Here is a 24,565-nt window from a genome sequence, read left to right as displayed (position 1 = left end):
TGTCAAATATTATATTATTAATTTCCCAAAATTTTTCTTGTATTAAAAAGTGACACATCATTTAAAATACAAAACGGTTTGTGTTTAATTACAATAAAAATAGATTAAATCAAATTAGTGAAAATTTCATTTAAAAATAAAAAAAATCGTGTTTTCAATGAATCTTGAAAAATTAATTGAAATATGTATTAACGTATGTATTTTGGTATTTCACGGTTCGGTTTGATTATATTGAAAAAATCATTGACAAGAAAAATGTACACCTTAACGGTATTGATAAAAAGACCAATGCATTTAAAATAAATTACCAAAAATAGATACATATATGTAATGTTGATCAATTCATTTATGACAATCATGAAAAAAAAGATGTCCATATATGGATATAATTTGACAAAAATAGTTTGCTATCACTCAACTTATTTTTAATTAATTAATTAGGTAATTCTTATCTTTAATAATTTTTCTAAAATAAAATGTGACTAATCGAATGTGACAGAAAATGGCCAAACATAATTACTATCAAAACATATTTATGAATATCATTGTGATGATATCTATAACGGATCATTGTTCATATTCACTGTCAGATATCATGTACATACATACATATGTATAATTATGTAAGTTTCTATTGTATAATATGCTGCTGAAGATTTGAATGGCACAAATCGCAAATATTAGATGCATCTTTTTTTGCATTTACTTTAAATTAATTCTCGTTCTATTAAGCTGATCATAAACGTCATTATAACATTCCATATACATATATACATAGGTGTTAAAGGTATATATGTAGGTGTTAAAGAACAGTCGAAACCGAATAATAGTTATATTTTTCACTGATTTTAATATCAAATATTTTTAACTTCAAACTTTAAGGAAAAATACAATGAGCTACATAATTTATGTCACAAACAAAATAATAACATGTACATATGTAATTTGGTTTTTAAAATAAAGGTTTGCTCAACCGATTCCATATGAGGATGAACAATTTTGGAAGACATTTTTTCATCTAAAACCAATGAAGAGGATAAAAGAGAAAATGTTTGTATGAAAATTCACTTAATATTTTACATAAGCCCTTCATCGGTTTAGAACACGAAAGAAATAGATAAAAATTGAAATAATAAGCATTTAAAAACAAACGTCATAAACCTATCAAGATCTGCATGATAAAAAAATTTCGATTGTCTCGATAACAACCTCTACATAAAAATAAATAGGATTACAAATCGATCATTCGGAACAGTTTGAGCACATACGTCTCATATTATGGCGTTTTTTAAGTTAATAGCACTTCTGTGCTTACTTGCTGTTAGTGCCCTTAATGTGAAGGGAGAAGTGAGGAAGTTTCCTGACACTCTCTCTTTCGGTGTAGCTACAGCAGCTTACCAAATAGAAGGAGGATGGAACGCTTCAGGTTAAAATTTTATACATACATATATAGATTTAATATAACTTACGAAACATTACATTACATCGATGTTGATCTTTTCAGATAAGGGTGAGAACATATGGGATCGTTTCACTCATACTACGGATACAATCAAAGACAGAAGTAATGGAGACGTTGCTTGCGATTCGTACAATCAGCACAAGCGTGATGTGGAGATGCTCAAGGAGCTGGGCGTGGACTTTTACAGATTCTCCATCTCTTGGAGCAGAATTCTCCCAGAAGGATTCTCAAACAGACTGAGCCAAGATGGAATCGCCTATTATGATTCCTTGATTAACGACCTAATACAAGCCAACATTACACCATCCATCACCCTATACCATTGGGACCTTCCCCAAAATCTACAGGATCTGGGCGGGTGGGCGAATCCACTAATGGTCGACTATTTCATCGACTTTGCCGAAGTCGCTTTTGAAGCTTTTGGTGACAGGGTTAAGACTTGGATAACCTTCAATGAACCGTGGGTAGTTTGCATTGAAGGATATGGTGGTGTAACCAAAGCACCAGCTCTGGGAATTAGTGGGATTGCAGAATATATGTGCGCCCATACTATACTCAAAGCTCATGCCAAAGCTTATCATCTCTACGATGAGGTATACAGGCCTATTCAAAACGGTTGGTTATGTTTCTTTTTGTTCTCATTGCCTTGTATGTGAAACCAACGAAATTCATACTTTTTTTTAATTACAGGACGAATCGGAATGTCACTGAATGCCGGCTGGGACGAGCCGGCTACTCAATCGCCAGCTGATATTGAAGCAGCCCAAAGAAACACTCAATTCAATGTAAAACTTCTTATCAAAATCATACTAAATCCATATCCATTAACTATTTAATGAAATTATATTTAATCCTCTTGCATGCCTTCCTAGATTACGTTCAGCAAACTGATATTTTAGTTGTAATTTCTCTAATATGACAATTTTAAGCGCTTGCTTTAGCTGTCACTATCAACAAGCAATTTATTTATTTTTTAATATTCCAGCTTGGTTGGTATGCTCATCCAGTGTTTTCAAGAGAAGGTGACTATCCACAGGTGATGAAAGACAGAGTTGCCCAGAAAAGCTTGGAACAGGGTTATTCTAGATCTCGTCTTCCAGAATTCACTCCAGAAGAAATAGCCTATATTAGAGGAACATACGACTTTTTTGGTTTGAATCATTACACTACGACCCTGGTCAGAATGCCTACGATGAGATCCATTGCAAAGGCCAATTTCTGGGATGATGTGGGTACAGAAGGCTTTCCGGATCCATCTTGGCCAGGTTCTGCATCTTCTTGGCTCAAAGTATTTACTATTCAGATATATTTAAAATCAGTTATGTTTGAAAGACATTTCAACATCAAAAATTATTTCAGGTGGTGCCTTGGGGATTCAGAAAATTGCTCAACTGGATCAATGAAAACTACAATAACCCAGAGATTATGGTATTTGAGAATGGTTTTTCTGATAGAGACAATAAAGATGATGTGGATCGTATTAGTTACTATAATGGTTATCTGAACGCTCTTATGGATGCAATCGAAGATGGGTGTAACGTATCTATATACACGGCCTGGAGTTTGATGGACAACTTTGAATGGCTCGAAGGATACACGTAAGAAGGAAAATGACAAAAATATTTGCATAAAATGCACTTTCAACTCTTATTTTATTTCCTTCCATTTCAGGGAACGATTTGGATTGTATTATGTAGATTTCAATGACCCAAGAAGACCAAGAACACCGAAAGCATCAGCATTATACTATAAATCCGTCCTAGATAGTAGAACTATTGAACGCGATTAAATGGCATAATCAAAATTATAACTGAAATACTTTTAAATATGTCAAATATTATATTTAAATAATTTTCCAAAATTTTTTTTGTATTAAAAAGTGACACAATGATCTTTAAATATAAGCTACATACATAAAACGAATCATAATTTATTTACCTAAATTGTACATTTTTATGATTTTAACAAATTAAACAAATGAAATCTTTATATAAATTTGAAAAAATAAACCACTTTTTCATATGAATTGAAATTAAGACCAACGAACAATTTAAATAACATAAAAAAATGTAAATGGCACGACAAAAAAATCAGCGCAAACCAACTTAGCGCCGATCTTTCGGCGCAAGCAATGAAAATTCAGCGCATGGACTATTCAGCGCAATGACAATTCAGCGCAAAATCAATTTTTTCAATAAGTTTAAAATGCGTTTTTGAAAATAACTACTGTATTGAAATTGTCGGCCATATCTACATGATAATTTTATAAATTCGAATAAATTTATTTGATACTCTTTGTGCCTTGAAATATTTCTCAACTAAGGCCGCAAAAATTTATTTTTAAGCAGGGTTTCTAAACCAGGCAGCAATTTTTTCTTTTCAAATAGTTTTTTAGCTATCCAAACTTTTACGTATGCAGGGCCTCTAAACTAATATCCGCAAATCGTCATTATGAACTTTGCTTAAAAGATTTTATCAAAATTGATAAAAAAAAAATGGGAAAATCTTTGGTTTTCAATTTTTTCCCCAAAAATTATGTTTTCAAATCCTACGTATTCAGGGTTTCTCAACTGAGTTTCGCAAAAAATATTTCTTAAAAAGAGCTTCCACACCAGGATACACAGCAAAAAATCTTACGTATGAACGGATTCTAGACCAAGGTTCGCAAGCCCGTCTTAATGGGTTCTGCTATTCATATCTAAAATGTACGCGTATACGTATGTATGTATTGACGTATTTATTGACCATTGATTTAAATTACCGTGCATTTCAATGGGATACCATATCGTGCATTTCAAAAAATTTAAAACTTATTGAAATAATTGATTTTACGCTGAATTGTCGTTGCGCTGAAAAGTCCATGCGCTGAATTGTCGTTGCGCTGAGTTGTCTGCGCCGAAACGTTGGTGCTAAGTTGGTTTGCGCTGAGATGTCGGTGCGCTCTCTTCTTATCTGAAATGCTATTGATCGAATACATCGCACATCGACAATACATAATAATTATTATCAGCGTACAGCAATGATTAGACATCATTGCCCGATTACACTGTTCGACAAATTACGACTTTTTTTTTGTTTCAGAGACAAGATATCACTTTTCTTATAGAATTATGGCCAGTGAACACGAATCTGGTAATAAAAAATGTTTATTGGCAGGAAATTGACAGATTTTGAGACATCGATCGAACAACACCAAGATATAGAAAAATCGCGCGATTTAAAAAACACATGTACATATATCTCCGAATCTCGAGCCAATCAACATTTTTTATTATTTATTACCAGATTCGTGTTCACTGGGCATAGATCTATAATAAAAGTCATATCTCGTCTCTGAACCAAAAAAAAGTCGTCATTTATCGAACAGTGTTATTGTTCAATATATTGACAAAAACCGATGTATTTCAAAATCTTAAAAATGGCATCCAGGTATTTTTTTTCCAATATTCATATAGTTTTAATGGGTTTAAAAAGGCGCACTAAAAATGTGATTCTTAAGTATCCATAAATTGACTGAGAAACAATTAACACCCAGTTATTGGTTTTTATTATTAATGGACATTGTTAAGTTATGATTTATTATAATAAATAATATTGATTGATGAGACATCTGTGTATTTCAATTATTATTAGATATCATGAGACATCTGTGTATTTCAATGTCAGTTGACGATATGACGATGACGATCAGTTGATGCAAAGAATGCTAAATTTTACTATGAAAATTAATAAATATTTATTTTAGAAGTTGTATTAATTAAATAAACATAATACAATTGGAATACTATACATATTTATGGACGGTATTCATTTAATCTGAATCGCCTCCTGGAATTTTGTTCGAGTTATGCTGCAGAACATAATATGCGGTATAATACGAGTAAACCCATGGTATTGATTTTCCGATACGGTCGAGGTCCTCATTTCGTCCCCAACATTATTTTAGATGGGCTTAATCTTGAAACTGTTAGGGAAGTCAAATTATTTGGGACACTTGCTGACGGAGGATCTCTCTGATGACCGTGACATCGAAAGACAAAGAAGAGCCATTTGTGTAAGGAAAAATATGCTGGCTAGACGGTTTTTCCACTCCAGTGTAGAGGTTAAGAGACAATTATTTATGTCCTTTTGTACTAGCCTCTATACTGGTGAATTATGGACCAGATACAAGCGGGAGACAATGAGGAAGATAAAGGTTCAATACAACAACTGTTACCGTGCTCTTTTCGGGCTACCTAGGAGCTGCAGCGTGTCGCAAATGTTTGTAGAAGGGCATGTGCCTCACTTTGAAGCCATTCTCAGGATGAGAGCGGCCTCTCTACGTCTTCGTATATTTTTATTGCCTAATTTTCTTCTTGCTGCTGCATCTTCTCATTTGCATTCTTCATTGTATGTTTGATGGATGGAACTACTACACCGACCGCCTTGAATAGACATTAAATTATTATTATTATTTATTATTATAATGATTATTATTATTATTATTATTTATTATTATTATTATTATTTATTATTAGTAATATTTATATATTTACTTATGTATTTATTTATTTTTTGTTTACTATTTTTTCTATACTCTTTTTATTATCTATGTATATATTATTTATATGGGCGTTGGGGATTGCACTATTCTCCTCATCGTCTGGAATAAAAGCTATTATTATTATGATTTCATTTATTTTGTTGGTAAAAATGCTTATAAAAATGCATTCGTCAATGTATTATTTAAATTGATCCAAATGAAAGGCAGTAAGCAATTTTAAATACCATTACTATATACAAATTCCTACCATACCATGTTTTTGTAACTTGAATTATTTTTATCTTCTAATTATAAAATTATAGTATAAATTTTAAAATATCGTAATAGTTACGATACCTTGCAAACCTCTGAAATTAAAAAAAATGTCAATTGTTTTGATAAAAATTGCCAATTATTTTGATAAATGAAGTATAAATCAATTAGTTACAACTTATTGTACGTATTTTATCATGGCGATCACTAAAACAATATCACTGCTGTGCTTGATCTTTGCTGTAAGGGGAGAAGTGAGAAGATTTCCCGATACTCTGTCTTTCGGCGTAGCTACAGCATCCTATCAAATAGAAGGAGGATGGAACGCTTCAGGTAAAATATATCTTTGGACTTATCATACATATGTATGTAGCATTTAGCCATGCAATAGCACCCTGATAATTTTTTTTATTCAAATTACTATCTAGTACTTCCTATCGAGTACTTCCTATCGTAAGCAATTGAATCCTTCTGAAAATTTTTATTGATCTATTCAGATAAGGGTGAGAACATATGGGATCGTTTTTCACACCAACCAAATACGATCAAAGACGGAAGCAATGGAGATGTCGCTTGCGATTCTTACAACCAGCACAAACGTGATGTGGAGATGCTCAAGGAGTTAGGCGTGGACTTCTACAGATTCTCAATCTCTTGGAGTAGAATCCTCCCGGATGGATTCTCGAATAAAATCAGTCAGGATGGAATCGCATATTACGACTCCTTGATTAACGACTTGATAGCGGCCAACATCACGCCGTTTGTCACCATATACCATTGGGACCTTCCCCAGCGTCTTCAAGATCTGGGTGGTTGGACCAATCCTCTGATAGCTGACTACTACACCGACTTTGCCGAAGTCGCTTTCGAGGCTTTCGGTGACAGGGTTAAAAATTGGTTAACCTTCAACGAACCATGGGTTGTTTGTCTCCAAGGCTATGGTCAACACGCCAAAGCCCCAGGTGTGGGAATGAATGGCATCGGTGAATACATATGTGGTCATAACTTACTCAAATCTCATGCCAAGGCTTATCATCTATACGATGACGTATATAGGCCAATACAAATGGGTAAGTTACGTCGGTTTTCGTTTTGATCGCTTTTAATATGGAATCATTGATGTGACATGCATTCAAATTGTAGGGCGAATTGGATGGACTTTGAGTTCAAATTGGCTCGAGCCAGCAACCCAATCGGCAGCAGATGCTGAAGCAGCCGATAGAGCGATGCAATTCAATGTAACTATGTTTTATTTATAATATTGTACATATGTATTAGCTGATGCTTATCATATTGGATGAAAGCTTGTCGAATCTACAAAAACAAACCAATTTTGTAAGCGCTTAACACTTTTTATTCACCTTTTATCAAATTTATAAAACATTCAGCTCGGTTGGTTCTCTCATGCTGTATTTTCACGAGAAGGTGACTATCCCCAAGTGATGAGGGACAGAATTGCCAATAAAAGTTTGGCTCAAGGCTATCCCAGATCTCGTCTACCAGAATTCACTCCAGAAGAAATAGCCTATATAAAAGGCACATTTGACTTCTTTGGCGTGAACCATTACTCTACAAATTTGATCAAAATGCTTGAAACGACATCAATAGCACCTGACTTTTTCTTGGATATGGGTGTATTAGTTTTTCAGAACCCCACTTGGCCCGGCTCTGCTTCTTCTTGGCTAAAAGTATGTTTATAATTGTATGCGTTAAAATAATGCATTTACAGCATATTTCAACAAAAAGCTCGGTTTCAGGTGGTACCTTGGGGATTCAGAAAATTACTCAACTGGATCAAAGAAAGTTACAACAACCCGGAGATTTTGGTATTCGAGAACGGCTTTTCTGACAGAGACAATATGGATGATGTCGATCGTATTAGTTACTACCACGGATATCTGAACTCTCTTCTTGATGCTATCGAAGACGGTTGCAACGTCACTGCTTATACTGCCTGGAGTTTGATGGACAACTTTGAATGGGATGAAGGATATACGTAAGATGAAATCAATTCTAACAAATAAGCGTCATTTTAATTTTAATTTACATATTTTATTCTCTCGTTTGATATCGACTGTCTTTTCAATGTGCTGTATCCAGGGGTGACTCGTCTTTAAGGGCAACTGGGGCACTGCCCCACACATTTTTCTCCTAACCAAAAAAGAAAATACATTCTGTATATTTGATGTGACTCATCAATAGTCAACAAGTGTTTATTTATCCCGCACCACGGGGTAAGCAGCACCGGTTCGTAATTCAGGGCAGGCGCTTATCAGTCGTGTTCCCGTGGTCGCCAGCTTTACTTGCTACTCTGGCACCTGCAAATGCTACTTTGTGTTGAGTGCAGACAGTCATTCGAGGCAAAAAAAATCTGTAGTTCCGTATACAGAAGGTCGCTATGTGAGTCAGAATAAGCCAGCCCCGGTCGTCCATGTCTAATATATAATTTCGAAAGAGACTTGTATGTAAGGCATAAAGGTTTGTGGGAGCATCGAAAACAAATCAAAGTTTCTATGACGACGATATCGATATCGTCAAATATAATTTTTTTGGATTCAAATAAATTTAATAAAAAAATAAATGAATGTTTACTATTAGATTATTTTGCCATGTATAAGCTGTTTATATTACAAATGTAATATATAATTTCGAAAAAGATTTTGTGTGTATGTATGTAAGTTTTGCTGGTAATCGAAAAATAAATCAAAGTTTCTATGACGACGATTCGATTGGTTGAATATTATTTTTTTTCGATTCAAATAAATTGAATATAAAAACAAATGAATATTTACTATTAGATACAAATACTGGGCGAAGCCAGGTAAAACAACTAGTTCTCTATAAAATTATAAAAAAATACGACACCGTCAACGTTTATCGACATTTCAACATTATTTTGCAAGTTATGCTTGAATTGTCAATCACAATATGCCATATATTATAATAGGTAATTGGATTGTTAGTCACATTGAGATCGCCTAAGAGACAATTTTTGCCATGAAAATCGCGAATATGGAATATTTGGCACTCGAGTTCTCGTTAGTATGATAGTTATCGTTAGTATGATGCACTTTTCGGCTGCCAGATGTTCCGTTATAGAGATTTTAGTGACTTTTTTTTATTTTTAAATGCTTTTTATTATTACTAAATTATGTTAAATTATGTTAAACAATACATCTTATATCCATTTTAATAGCTACTGATCTATTGATAATTTTATATTTTACAATTTTAATTTAATTTTGTTAGTAATCATAGTATTATATTATTCTAATGTTAATGTACAGCATAATAAAAAAAAGCTCATAAACCTATGTATTTACAATTCTTATAAATACTCATAATACATAATATAAATTAAAGACTCTCTAAAGTCGATGATCTAAAGCAGATTGTGTTTAGGTAATCTGTGTTTATACCTGAAGGGTATAGACATTTTGTTGTAATCACAATGAAATTATTTTTTTTCAAAGCTATCGATAACATCGATTTATAACGGAATATAAAGTAAATGCCAACAAGAGGCAAAAATTAAACTTTCAAGATGCTTTATCATGGTTGTAGTTTTAGTTTAGTATGAATTTTGGATGCTTTGTTCAATATTTTGAATCCTTAAAATAGTTTCATTATTAGCATTCGGTGACATAAAGTTAATGATAACGAATCTTCCGGAACAGTTCCTCTTATTTTCCGTTTTACTAAAATAAATTTATTTTTTAGTTTTGTTTTGCGCGGCATTGATGGGTAACCGTTCATAACATTTATATTTTATTTTATTTCAATCGAACATGTGCACTCGCCTTTACAGACCACTCAAGCGACGAAACGTACTTATACAGATACAATACGATCAATACAATCAATACAAGCATTTATACAATGCGAATTCATACAAACATTATCCACAGTGACATTTTTGTAGCATTTTATTATAAAAATTGGCGAATTTCAAGACGCTGAATAATTCGAGATTTACAAGAGACATTGGAAAGGAGATGATAATGGAGGTGATAATCAGAAAAATTGGCAAAATCTGATTGGCAAGATCTGGTAATTAGTGACTTGGGCGAACGCTTTGGGACCAAAAATCACTGAACTATTATAATATTCTTTCATTTTTATCATTAAATATTTTTTATGATATTTTGTTTTACATTTTTGCTTTTTTATAACACATAATGAACCAAGTCAATAAATCAAAAGTTATTTTCCTCGTAAGTTTTTTTTTTTTAATAAAATGTATGTAGGAGGGGGGAGCTGATTTAATCTCCTTGTGCCCCACCTGTTTTTTAAAAAATGAGCCACCCTTAGTTGTATCTATTATACATTTTTTTGTCAGTACGTAGTAAGAGTGATTTCATTTTAATTTTCATTTCACTTCAGGGAAAGATTTGGACTGTATTACGTGGATTTCAACGATCCAAGGAGGCCAAGAAAACCAAAAGCATCAGCACTGTACTACAAGTCCACACTTGAAACGAGATCTATCGAACGCGACTAAATGGCAGTCAAAATAAATTCAACGCAAAAACTTTAGTTATATATATGTATAAACTTTAGTTATAGTATCTGAAATACTTTTCAGTATGTCTTAAATATGATATTATTTGTTTCACCAAATTTTTCTTGTATTAAAAATTGATTATAAATTGTAGTAATAAATATGTGAATCATAATTTATCAAAACAAAATGTTCATTTTTTTCATTTTAGAAAAATTAAACAAATAAAATCTCTATACATGTACATATATTTCAGAAAAAAAAAAACACACTTTTCATATGAATTGAAATAAAGGCAAGCGAACTATTTAAATAACATAAATTGTATATGTTTCGATACAAAACATTTCCTATAACACAATAATATTGGAAAAATAAATTACTTTTATCTTAAATATTAATGATCGAATATATCTGATATCGAAAAAACGTATCGTAATAATTACAAAATTTTCACATATCAAATTTTGTATATATGTATATATGTAGGTATGTACATGCAATAGAAATACAAAAAAAAAAGTTTTTTATACGTTTATACCTCTTCTATAATTTGTATATAAAATTATTATTTTGAATAAAAACACCAATATTTTTTTTTTACTATCGCCATCTATGTTTAAAACTAATAAGCAAACGTCAAATAGAATGTCGGCGGGCAAATTACAAACGCGTCTTACACGATATATATGCACCATCGTAATGGCGGAGGCTCTATTTATTTATATTGATGACCAAAATGAGCAATATGGCAAAGTATGAAAACGATCGGATAAGAGGCAAACTTTTTCCTGAATTGTAATCGTAAGTGAAATGTAAAGGAGGTATGTAAAAATGACAAGTAAAATAAAACCTATCATGATGATTATGGAGTAGCATTGTTTAATAATAAATAAATATCCATTAATATAATTGAATTCGCATCTACAATATCATTTTGATACAGATTTTTCCTACTCGAAGTAACAATACTGATTGTAAAATATAATTTACGAGGGGAAGTTCATTGTCAAATATCAACAAAGATTCACAATTTAACGTTTAAGCGTTTAACAATATTAAAAAAAATTCGGGTGTGACCAACCCATGACTTTATCTATGTATTTGAGGAATATAAGAAGGTTACAAAACAAAATTCAATATTGAACTAATAACTATGATAGCGATACAAATTGAGCGCGAATATATGCAAATACTTGCACAAGACAAAAGTTCTACTTCCGGTTGTCGGATTTTGTTCAAATTTTTTTTATTATTTAAAATCAGTATAATTATTATACACGTTAAATATCAAGAGGATAAAAATAATATAAAAGGTCAAAATAAAATAATGAAATATTGTTTTAAAAAAAAATACTACTTCCGGTTTACAAATTCTGACCAAAACGTTATCAAATTTAAGTTAGTACATAAAGAATACAAATATAAATTTTCAGCTTAATACGTTTAGGGGTGTGGATAGGATCCAGGCGACAACATTTTTAACCTTTTTAATAGGAGAAAATCCTACTTCCGGTTCATTAAATTTGGTGATTTTATTTTTTATTTTTACTTAAAATTACTATTTTTATTATTCACAATAAATATCAAGACGCTTAAAATAATTTAAAAGGTCAAAATAAAATAATGAAAAAATAATGAAATATTGTTTTAAAAAAAAATGCTACTTCCGGTTTACAAATTCTGACCAAAACGTTACCAAATCTAATTTAGTACATAAAGAATACAAATATAAATTTTCAGCTTAATACGTTCAGGGGTGTGGACAGGATCCAGGCGACAACATTTTTGACCTTTCTAATAGAAGAAAATCCCACTTCCGGTTCATTAAATTTGCTGATTTTATTTTTTATTTTTACTTAAAATCACTATCTTTATTATACACAATAAATATCACGACGCTTAAAATAATTTAAAAGGTCAAAATAAAATAATGAAAAAATAATGAAAAATTGTTTTAAAAAAAAATACTACTTCCGGTTTACGAATTCTGACCAAAACGTTACCAAATCTAAGTTAGTACATAAAGAATATAAATATAATTTTTCAGCTTAATACGTTCAGGGGTGTGGACAGGATCCAGGCGACAACATTTTTGACCTTTCTAAGAGGAGAAAATCCCACTTCCGGTTCACTAAATTTGGTGATTTTATTTTTAATTTTCATTTAAAATCACTATCTTTATTATACACAATACATATCAAGACGCTTAAAATAATTTAAAAGGTCAAAATAAAATAATGAAATATTGTTTTAAAAAAAAATACTACTTCTGGTTTACGAATTCTGACCAAAACGTTACCAAATCTAAGTTAGTACATAAAAAATATAAATATAATTTTTCAGCTTAATACGTTCAGGGGTGTGGACAGGATCCAGGCGACAACATTTTTGACCTTTCTAAGAGGAGAAAATCCCACTTCCGGTTCACTAAGTTTGGTGATTTTATTTTTAATTTTCATTTAAAATCACTATCTTTATTATACACAATACATATCAAGACGCTTAAAATAATTTAAAAGGTCAAAATAAAATAATGAAAAAATAATGAAATATTGTTTTAAAAAAAAATACTACTTCCGGTTTACGAATTCTGACCAAAACGTTACCAAATCTAAGTTAGTACATTAAAAATATAAATATAAATTTTCAGCTTATTACGTTCAGGGGTGTGGTCAGGAGCCAGGCGACAACATTTTTGACCTTCCTTCCGGAAGCTTCCGGAAGGGAAAAAATCCCACTTCCGGTTTATTAAATTTAGTGTTTTTTTTTTTATTTTAATCACATTGATACAAGAGTTATACTTGAATTTTTTCGTGAAGACCACACATGTTTAAGGGGTCGAAAAAAATAGTGGAAGAAAAATCGAACAAGAGTAAACTGCCACTTCCGGTCGACGGACGCTTACCAAATTTTATACATAACTTGGTATTAAGCTTAAACTGATCGATATGAAATTTCAATTGGATAAATCAAAAGGATTTTGAGAAAAACATAAAAAACCTCGATTCTCTAGAGTAAAAGTACTACTTCCGGTTCAGATAAAAATATTTAAAAAATATAAAATTATAAAAATTATTATTTCTTGTACATGTAAAAAAAAATCAGTCCGATTCAGTTAGTAGTTTGGGAGAAAATTGAATTCAAAAACTTAAAAAAAAGAGGACACCTATAAGGGGAGGTACCATTTCCGGTCAACTTAAAAATTTGAAAAAAATGTACGTAGTGTCGATACAAATTTCAGTAACCGATACAAAGTTTCAGTTCAATAGGACTAACGGTGTTGAAAAAAATCCCCAAAGTACACAGACACACACACAGACACACATACAGACACACACACAGACACACACAGACACACACACAGACACACACACACACACATTTTTTCTAGATCATGAAAACGTGATCAGTAATCGATTCTGAGTTCGAATCAGTCAAAATCTCGAGTTCGAATTTTCGCATGATCACAAAACTTCATCTATTGTTACTACGTACATAGATAAAGTAAAAAATAATACTGGTGGCCTGTAATATGTTTACTCTGCTCTTCCGAGATACTGGACATATCGAATTGAATGTTTGGAATATTTTGTGATTTTTTTGGAATACTGTTCTCATAAGTTTTTTTATTTAACTTTGCTAGATGAATCTACATATCTCATGTTTTGATTTGATTATTAAATGATAAATTATTTTATTCTCGTATTTTGAATGCAATATATCTGAGATGTCTCGTCTCGTGCTAATTAGTTCATTACAGTTTTTAATAATTCCCTTTATTTCCTCTGCAACGCTCTAAAGACATTTTCAGATCTTTAGAAAGCAGTGTGCAATATTACTGTCGCTTTCTACATTTCCTGTATTTTAAATTGAGTTTAGTGTGATTATAGCGTAGAAATGATTCATAGCTTTCATTTTTTATTCTAGATAAGAAGTCTGCGTTACAGTTAATTCTTCCTTTTTTATACTGAATATAGTAATCGTACTCTTCTAGTTTGAGTCTCCATCTAATGCATTTAGACGTACCTGGTTGTTGCATTTCAAATAAGTACCTAAAGGGTATGTGGTCCGTATAAATAATAAATTTTCTACCATACAGGTATGGTCGGTTATGTTCCACCCCCCATATTATAGCTAATAATTCCTTTTCAATTTTACTATAATTAATCTCTGCCTTATTGAGAGTTCTAGAGCCGTAAAAGATTGCTAAGTCTCTTCCTGATTTTCTTTGGCTTAATACTGCGCCTATTGCATAGTCGGATGCGTCATTAGTCCCGTATTTTGGGCATCTATTTTTGTCAATTTAAGCATTTTCATTCTGCATTTTATCGTTTTAGGGCATTAAAAATGTTCAATTTTTATGAAGAGTTTCGATGAATTTCGATGAATTTTAATAAAATTTATATACATATATCCAATTTAAAGACAACACAGCCATTAAAAAATAATGGAAAAATTCAAAAATGTTTTGGAATTAAAATTACAATGAAAAAAAACATGAATATAAATATACAAAGACAAAAAATATGAATATAAAAATATAATACCAATTAAAATTTATTAAAACTCAACGTGGAGCATATTTCTACAGATTATTTTTTTATATTCGTACGACGATCGGTAAGAATTATATTGTATTAACTCAAATACCTTTCAGCATCCACACTATTGACGGGACACCAAATAAATTTTAGAGCTGCACAACCAAACTCTTCGTATTTAATTTTTCTTGCCATCAATAATACCAATATACCCGGCGTGGATTAACTTTTTATATTCTCTATTAATTGTCTAAAAAAGTGCTGATATCCTTACAAACATTGAGCCTCTGTTAATACATTAAACAATGGCAGGTTTCTAAAACACAAAACTGTTTCTTTAACATTAATATTATACTTTGTACCTGCCACAGATGGATTGAATAGTTTACTCAATGTTTGGGGGAATAGATTTGTTTCGTTTAGCTTTGAGTGCGAATCTAGTTTTAAGACGCTTTTTTGAGCAGCCTTTTGGATACACAGCTCCAGCTGTCTTCTATTGTTTACAGTAGTAGAGAAAAGCAGTTGCTTGGTTTCGACAGGAAAAACACCGTCTATAGTAAACTGCAAGCTCTGTTTTATCCCCTCAATTTCTTCACATAATAAATGGGCAAAGGGATAGGAAGACCCTTCTAAATTGTCTATTAATTTTATAAATTTTATGCAAATTTCACTTTTGTTTGTTATTTTAGCATCTATTCGCATATTTTACGAATTTAGCATTTATTTGCATCTATTGCGAATTTTAGCATCAATTAAGCATTCATAGAAAAGTGCCCAAAATACGTGTCTCTACTGATGATTCATTATAACAGAGATACGTGTATTTTTTCTAATATCATTGTATCTGAGGTTATAAAGCCAGATAGAACCCTGAAAGCCTCATATCAGTATTTTGTTTCTTATATATGTATTATAAATATGTAGTTCATAGCAAAAATTTGGGTTTGGTGCATCCGCTCTAAAATCGCCAGATTAACAGAACGGCAGCTTTAAACGTAATTCTCGTTTTCTCGAATGATAGATTGCACATCAGATGACGAGTAACCTTTCGATGTGCACAGATGCGATTATTAAAATTGAGTTGGATCTTTCTGGCGAGTTTAATCGTTTTGCGGAAGTCTTTTCATCGTCATCGTATTCGTGGAGTATTGGCTTCCTTGAAGTTCACAAGTATCATGTGTCCGAGGTACTCCATCTGTCTCCGCTTGATGACAGAAACAAGTTCCCTGCCTCTCCCCATCATGCCGATGACAGCTTCGTTTGATATCTTTTTGGTCCACGGAATCTTCAGCATACGCCTATAGATCCACATCTCAAAAGCTTCAATGCGGCTGATCATCTTGGTTTTCAGAGTCCACGTCTCACATCCGTGTAGTAATACTGTCCAGACGTAGCTCTTCGCGAATCTCAACCGCGTATGAAGATTGAGATGCTTGTTTGTAAGCGCCGCCTTCATTTTTATAAATGCTATTCTAGCCATCTCGATGCAGATTCTTAGATCTGCATCTGGGTTCATCTCTTCATTCAGCCAGGTGCCCAGGTATTTGAATCTTTTTACTCTTTCTATCACCTCTCCATCCAAGGTTAGATTCCCGGTGTCTGTTTGCATTCTATCTACTATCATAAATTCTGTCTTCTTTAGATTTATGCGCAGACCTCTTCGATTGCTTTCTTGATGTACACGGTCTAGAGATCTTTGCAGGTCTGCTAAATTTTCAGCGACTAGTGCCGTGTCATCAGCATATCTTATATTGGTGATCGTCCGCCTCTTGGAGAGCATCGTGGAAGATGGATTCGGTGTAGGTGTTAAAAAGAGTAGGTGATAGGATGCATCCTTGCCTGACGCCCCGTTCTATACGAATCTCATCAGTGAATTGATCACCGACACGTACTACTGCAGTCTGATTGCAATAAATATTTCGTAGCAATCTGACATCTCTGTCATCCAGGCCAATATTTTTTAATTACAACATTAATCTAAGAGAAATTTATAGACACTTTTTACCAGATCACTTAGATATTTTTATGTTTAAGTAGAAGTTAAAGTTACAAGCGCTAGTTTAACAAAGGGCTTTACAAAGAATTCACTAGGGCTTTTCACGAGGGCTTTCACTGATTTGAGTAGATAAGTAAAGCACAATATAACGTTGGTGCTGTTCAGGGTAATCTGATTTACTGAGGTTTGGACGTCCTCTTTTGTGCACCATTGCAACTAGTACACACTGGGGTAGTAATATTGGAGTTGCACTGGGTGGTCAAGTGTGAGCCTGCGCATTTAATGCATAGGGGGTCAATGTGACAGTTATAGGAGCCGTGTCCGAAGCCCTGGTAGCGGTGACACTGGGGTACAGTGTCTCCGCGACGGAGCGATTCAGTACAAACCTGTTGTCCGAAGATGCTGGAGAGGTCGAATAGTTTCTTTCCCTCTTCATCGCGCGTGGTCTCAACCGTAAACATGGGCATGTTATCAGTGGCGGACGGTGGGTGTTAATACCGGGTGTGCTGTGTATGCCGTAGGGCGTAGGGTATAAAATTAGCAATTAAAAAAAAATACTCGTTTTGCATTACAAAAATGTTTAATTTATTAGTTATTTATACATAAGTTCAATGCGACGTTTCTGAGACATAAACTTTTCAATCACGTCTGCATAGAATGTGTCTTTCTGTTTTAATTCCACCAATAACTTTTTTTCTATTGAAATTAAGCTAAGGCCACATAATCTATCTTGACCTTGCGTACCTCTATAGCAAGTTTTTATTCTTTTCAGCGCCGAAAAAGAACGTTCTGCTGAAGCTGTACTGCTTGGTATCGTTAATATTAATTCTCCCAGCTTAAACACCTCTTTAAAACCAGATTCGAGGTTATTTTTTGTCATGAATTGTATTAATTCATGAACAGGTTTCTCTGAAAATTCAGAGCTGGAATATAGCACGATGAGTTCGTTTTTCAATCGAATATAATCAAACAGTGATCCATAAAAATCTTTTAATTTATTAATTAAAACATTTGGAAAATTTTCTTTATATTCGTCATATTTATCATTACAAAGAAGGTGGAAATATTCTAATTTGGAAAGTGAAGAATATCTACATTCGACTTGTGCGATTATGCTATCAACTATTTTGAAATATAATTGACGAAATGAAGTTTTATCTTCTACTTCTGAATAATTTTTTAATCTTTGTGGCCTACGATCATGATCATCATTTTTTTCATTTAAATAATTATAATCCCTTTCGTATTTCAGTTGCTGCAAAACATGATTAATTTTTTTACAACAATATAAAACGTCCGAAGATTTAGATTGAAGAATGTTATACAAAACATCAGTTATTCCAAACAGTTTTGAAAAAATTTGAAGAAGTTTAATTGTTTGAAAATCCTCTAAAAAGCCTAAAAACCCTCGTGCTTTTATAACAGTATCTGTGTCCCATAATTCACAATTTTCTATAACATGTCGAAAAAAATCTGTAAATTGACTTCTGTATTGTTGTACTGTGCTACTTAAACGAGATGTAAAATTCCACCTTGTGGGTGCTACAGAGGGAAGTCTTTTTGTCACAAATTCCTGTAAAGCGAATACTCTTTTGGAAGATTTTGAAAAGTATGTAGACAATCCATTTAAAGTTTGAAAAAATGATTTACTTTCTTTAATATCAGAAAGACCTTGCTGCAATACTAAATTCAATACATGAGCATAACAGTGTGTAAAAAGAGCAAAAGGATAAGCATTGAGGACTTTGGATTGCAAACCATTTACGTGTCCACTCATTACACTTGCTCCATCATAAGTCTGTCCAACCAATTTGTCTTGAATTTTAAATTCTTCAACTATGTTCACCACGTGACGGAATAGACCATTAGATGTTTTATCAGCACTAACGTCTGTAAAACTAATAAACCGTTCATGTACATTGCCTTTACATACAAAACGTAAAACTGTTGAGAGCTGTGATTTTGTCATTATATCTGAAGTTTCATCGAGAATAATAGCAACAAAACTTGCTGACTCTACTTCATTTTTTATATGAACTTTAATAACATGAGCGATTGCTTCGATTATGTCATTTTGTATACTTGGAGAAGTACCACGAAAGGTAGTCGCAGTATTTAAATGAGTATCTAAAACAGAATCATATTCTCGAAGAGCATTTAGATATTCAATGTAATTGCCTTTGTTTACGGAATTACATGACTCGTCGTGACCTCGCAGGGACAGTTCTTGTTTTCCTAGATAGATTATTGCGTTAATAATTCGTTTTAAAACATCTCTATTTTTATTTACTTGTTCATTATGTCGACTTATTTCGGCTTTACGTTGACTGTCAATTAATACGTCGATTCGTTGTTTGCCAAACATTTGTATGGAAAGAAATGATTGAACGTGTGCCTGCGATCCTTCGTGTTTCTTCAGTGCTGCTGTCAAATGGTTGAGATCAGCAAATCCTTCTTTGTTCCACACATTAATATCTTTGGAGAACAATAAACATGGCCAGCAGAAAAGTTTGGATCGAATTTCACAGCCTGTAATCCATTCGAATTTTTTATAATTTGAAACGCAAAAATGTCTAGTGTAAACTTTTGTTTTTTCTTTATGCAAACTGGATAAATTTGGAAGAGACGGACACGGTTTCCCATCTTTAATTATTTTTAATTTTATCTCAAAACTTCTATTTGAAAACGGAATAGTTAAAATGTCTTGAACACTGTTAGCCATTATTAGTTATTAGAGGTATGACTGAGATACGAATGACCATAAAAATACGAATGTGCGAAAAAGTACGAGAGCACGTGCCGCATCGCATTCGGTCAATTGCCGAGTGGTGCGGTGCGGTGCGGTGCGGTGCGGTGCGGTGCGGTGCGGTGCGGTGCGGTGCGCGGTGCTCTGAAGTCGTAGCACACCGTACGTCTTAATATCGCGAACAAACCTATACAAGCGAATATCCGCCTGCACACTCCAACCAAACCCACCAATTTGCTGCACGGCATAGGTATTCTCTCGTCGCGGCGCACAAACTACATCTAACATCACACAACACGCTGCAGACTGCACACCACACCATACACCATACATTTAGCGCACGCGGTAAATACACCATACACATCAATGCCTGTTTATACAACAACACATTATTTTGTATTAAAATACTACTTTATGTGGTCTTTGGTTTTCACGGGTGTGCGCCGCACACCTAGCACACACCCAATATACGCCACTGCATGTTATACTTGTTACGACGAGATTTCATGACGGTGGCTTTAGTGGCTTTGTAGCCAAGGCGAATTATTTCTTCGAGGACTTCAGTTTGAGTGAAGCTGGGATTAATGCCTCGGTGCTGTTCAGGGTAATCTGATTTACTGAGGTTTGGACGTCCTCTTTTATACCAGAAGGATAACTTTATTGTTAGTTATCCTTATCGATAATGGTTTCCGTTCATCGTTACTTTGATATCTCCTTTGGTTATTAATTTGTCAATTGATTTTGTACGTGGTCATTTTTGTTAGGAAGTAGATAAGCTTCCGTATTAAATATCCTTGTTTATGAGATCATAACAACGTATAAATAATTTACATAAATGCATTCTTTACCATAAAATAAAACTTTTAACTTTTGGATACCCAAGAGTATCTATTGTTTTACATTAATATTTATAAGTAAAAAAAAAATATTTAAACCTGTTCATAAAAGAGTTTTTATTATTCTTCTTGTTAATGCCTTGTCCACATCCGGACGTTGGCGACCACCTCGTCGATTATTTGAAGATATCTGCATCGGTCTTCAGCGGCTCGGGATAACTCTTCGGCGCTCATATCGGTCCACATACGCATGTTTCGAAGCCACGATAACTTTTTCCTGCCAATCCATTTTTTTCCATCTATTTTCCCCATGGTTATCACACGGAGAAATTTGTATTTTGGACCCCGTATCATGTGTCCGAGGTACTCCATCTTTCTCCGCTTGATGACAGAAACAAGTTCCCTGCCTCTCCCCATCATGCCGAGGACAGCTTCGTTTGATATCTTTTTGGTCCACGGAATCTTCAGCATACGCATGTAGACCAGTGGCAGACGGTGGGTGTTAATACCGGGTGTGCTGTGTATGCCGTAGGGCGTAGGGTATAAAATTAGCAATTAAAAAAAAATACTCGTTTTGCATTACAAAAATGTTTAATTTATTAGTTATTTATACATAAGTTCAATGCGACGTTTCTGAGACATAAACTTTTCAATCACGTATGCATAGAATGTGTCTTTCTGTTTTAATTCCACCAATAACTTTTTTTCTATTGAAATTAAGCTAAGGCCACATAATCTATCTTGACCTTGCGTACCTCTATAGCAAGTTTTTATTCTTTTCAGCGCCGAAAAAGAACGTTCTGCTGAAGCTGTACTGCTTGGTATCGTTAATATTAATTCTCCCAGCTTAAACACCTCTTTAAAACCAGATTCGAGGTTATTTTTTGTCATGAATTGTATTAATTCATGAACAGGTTTCTCTGAAAATTCAGAGCTGGAATATAGCACGATGAGTTCGTTTTTCAATCGAATATAATCAAACAGTGATCCATAAAAATCTTTTAATTTATTAATTAAAACATTTGGAAAATTTTCTTTATATTCGTCATATTTATCATTACAAAGAAGGTGGAAATATTCTAATTTGGAAAGTGAAGAATATCTACATTCGACTTGTGCGATTATGCTATCAACTATTTTGAAATATAATTGACGAAATGAAGTTTTATCTTCTATTTCTGAATAATTTTTTAATCTTTGTGGCCTACGATCATGATCATCATTTTTTTCATTTAAATAATTATTCCATAACATTTCAAAATTATTATCCCTTTCGTATTTCAGTTGCTGCAAAACATGATTAATTTTTTTACAACAATATAAAACGTCCGAAGATTTAGATTGAAGAATGTTATACAAAACATCAGTTATTCCAAACAGTTTTGAAAAAATTTGAAGAAGTTTAATTGTTTGAAAATCCTCTAAAAAGCCTAAAAACCCTCGTGCTTTTATAACAGTATCTGTGTCCCATAATTCACAATTTTCTATAACATGTCGAAAAAAATCTGTAAATTGACTTCTGTATTGTTGTACTGTGCTACTTAAACGAGATGTAAAATTCCACCTTGTGGGTGCTACAGAGGGAAGTCTTTTTGTCACAAATTCCTGTAAAGCGAATACTCTTTTGGAAGATATTGAAAAGTATGTAGACAATCCATTTAAAGTTTGAAAATATGATTTACTTTCTTTAATATCAGAAAGACCTTGCTGCAATACTAAATTCAATACATGAGCATAACAGTGTGTAAAAAGAGCAAAAGGATAAGCATTGAGGACTTTGGATTGCAAACCATTTACGTGTCCACTCATTACACTTGCTCCATCATAAGTCTGTCCAACCAATTTGTCTTGAATTTTAAATTCTTCAACTATGTTCACCACGTGACGGAATAGACCATTAGATGTTTTATCAGCACTAACGTCTGTAAAACTAATAAACCGTTCATGTACATTGCCTTTACATACAAAACGTAAAACTGTTGAGAGCTGTGATTTTGTCATTATATCTGAAGTTTCATCGAGAATAATAGCAACAAAACTTGCTGACTCTACTTCATTTTTTATATGAACTTTAATAACATGAGCGATTGCTTCGATTATGTCATTTTGTATACTTGGAGAAGTACAACGAAAGGTAGTAGCAGTATTTAAATGAGTATCTAAAACAGAATCATATTCTCGAAGAGCATTTAGATATTCAATGTAATTGCCTTTGTTTACGGAATTACATGACTCGTCGTGACCTCGCAGGGACAGTTCTTGTTTTCCTAGATAGATTATTGCGTTAATAATTCGTTTTAAAACATCTCTATTTTTATTTACTTGTTCATTATGTCGACTTATTTCGGCTTTACGTTGACTGTCAATTAATACTTCGATTCGTTGTTTGCCAAACATTTGTATGGAAAGAAATGATTGAACGTGTGCCTGCGATCCTTCGTGTTTCTTCAGTGCTGCTGTCAAATGGTTGAGATCAGCAAATCCTTCTTTGTTCCACACATTAATATCTTTGGAGAACAATAAACATGGCCAGCAGAAAAGTTTGGATCGAATTTCACAGCCTGTAATCCATTCGAATTTTTTATAATTTGAAACGCAAAAATGTCTAGTGTAAACTTTTGTTTTTTCTTTATGCAAACTGGATAAATTTGGAAGAGACGGACACGGTTTCCCATCTTTAATTATTTTTAATTTTATCTCAAAACTTCTATTTGAAAACGGAATAGTTAAAATGTCTTGAACACTGTTAGCCATTATTAGTTATTAGAGGTAATAATATGACCATAAAAATACGAATGTGCGAAAAAGTACGAGACCACGTGCCGCATCGCATTGGTCAATTGCCGACTGTTGCGCGGTGCTCTGAAGTCGTAGCACACCGTACGTCTTAATATCGCGAACAAACCTATACAAGCGAATATCCGCCTGCACACTCCAACCAAACCCACCAATTTGCTGCACGGCATAGGTATTCTCTCGTCGCGGCGCACAAACTACATCTAACATCACACAACACGCTGCAGACTGCACACCACACCATACACCACACCATACATTTAGCGCACGCGGTAAATACACCATACACCAGTGGCGGACGGTGGGTGTTAATACCGGGTGTGCTGTGTATGCCGTAGGGCATAGGGTATAAAATTAGCAATTAAAAAAAAATACTCGTTTTGCATTACAAAAATGTTTAATTTATTAGTTATTTATACATAAGTTCAATGCGACGTTTCTGAGACATAAACTTTTCAATCACGTCTGCATAGAATGTGTCTTTCTGTTTTAATTCCACCAATAACTTTTTTTCTATTGAAATTAAGCTAAGGCCACATAATCTATCTTGACCTTGCGTACCTCTATAGCAAGTTTTTATTCTTTTCAGCGCCGAAAAAGAACGTTCTGCTGAAGCTGTACTGCTTGGTATCGTTAATATTAATTCTCCCAGCTTAAACACCTCTTTAAAACCAGATTTGAGGTTATTTTTTGTCATGAATTGTATTAATTCATGAACAGGTTTCTCTGAAAATTCAGAGCTGGAATATAGCACAATGAGTTCGTTTTTCAATCGAATATAATCAAACAGTGATCCATAAAAATCTTTTAATTTATTAATTAAAACATTTGGAAAATTTTCTTTATATTCGTCATATTTATCATTACAAAGAAGGTGGAAATATTCTAA

At 33.1% G+C, this 24,565-nt stretch overlaps 3 protein-coding genes across 3 annotated transcripts in view; 2 read left to right on the top strand and 1 right to left on the bottom strand.

Annotated features, from left to right (window-relative positions):
- Positions 1–24,565, bottom strand: part of LOC143916237 (methyltransferase-like protein 25B) — a 588,188-nt gene that overhangs the window by 427,027 nt on the left and 136,596 nt on the right. The window lies entirely within an intron of this gene.
- Positions 1,201–3,502, top strand: LOC143919797 (myrosinase 1-like). The gene is made up of 6 exons (XM_077442333.1): positions 1,201–1,426; positions 1,505–2,077; positions 2,153–2,247; positions 2,448–2,750; positions 2,822–3,060; positions 3,134–3,502. The coding sequence occupies exons 1-6, from the start codon at positions 1,279–1,281 to the stop codon at positions 3,249–3,251; spliced, it is 1,476 nt and encodes a 491-aa protein (XP_077298459.1). The 5' UTR covers positions 1,201–1,278; the 3' UTR covers positions 3,252–3,502.
- On the top strand, positions 6,417–11,068 carry LOC143922977 (myrosinase 1-like). The gene is made up of 6 exons (XM_077446443.1): positions 6,417–6,590; positions 6,755–7,327; positions 7,401–7,495; positions 7,646–7,945; positions 8,015–8,253; positions 10,641–11,068. Exons 1-6 carry the CDS (start codon positions 6,455–6,457, stop codon positions 10,756–10,758), a joined length of 1,461 nt encoding a protein of 486 aa, XP_077302569.1. The 5' UTR covers positions 6,417–6,454; the 3' UTR covers positions 10,759–11,068.

Source organism: Arctopsyche grandis, chromosome 1 (genome assembly GCF_051622035.1).
Source record: "Arctopsyche grandis isolate Sample6627 chromosome 1, ASM5162203v2, whole genome shotgun sequence".
NCBI lineage: Eukaryota > Metazoa > Arthropoda > Insecta > Trichoptera > Hydropsychidae > Arctopsyche > Arctopsyche grandis.
This window is presented reverse-complemented; position numbering and strand designations above follow the sequence as displayed.

What these genes read in the sequence shown, in the direction of transcription:
- LOC143919797 (XM_077442333.1), top strand. Translation starts at nt 1,279, where the DNA reads ATGGCGTTTTTTAAGTTAATAGCACTTCTGTGCTTACTTGCTGTTAGT. An exon ending in AGGAGGATGGAACGCTTCAG is followed by an intron (nt 1,427 to 1,504) that starts GTTAAAATTTTA and finishes TGATCTTTTCAG; the next exon opens with ATAAGGGTGAGAACATATGG. An exon ending in ATACAGGCCTATTCAAAACG is followed by an intron (nt 2,078 to 2,152) that starts GTTGGTTATGTT and finishes TTTTAATTACAG; the next exon opens with GACGAATCGGAATGTCACTG.
- LOC143922977 (XM_077446443.1), top strand. Translation starts at nt 6,455, where the DNA reads ATGGCGATCACTAAAACAATATCACTGCTGTGCTTGATCTTTGCTGTA. An exon ending in AGGAGGATGGAACGCTTCAG is followed by an intron (nt 6,591 to 6,754) that starts GTAAAATATATC and finishes TGATCTATTCAG; the next exon opens with ATAAGGGTGAGAACATATGG. An exon ending in CTGCTTCTTCTTGGCTAAAA is followed by an intron (nt 7,946 to 8,014) that starts GTATGTTTATAA and finishes GCTCGGTTTCAG; the next exon opens with GTGGTACCTTGGGGATTCAG.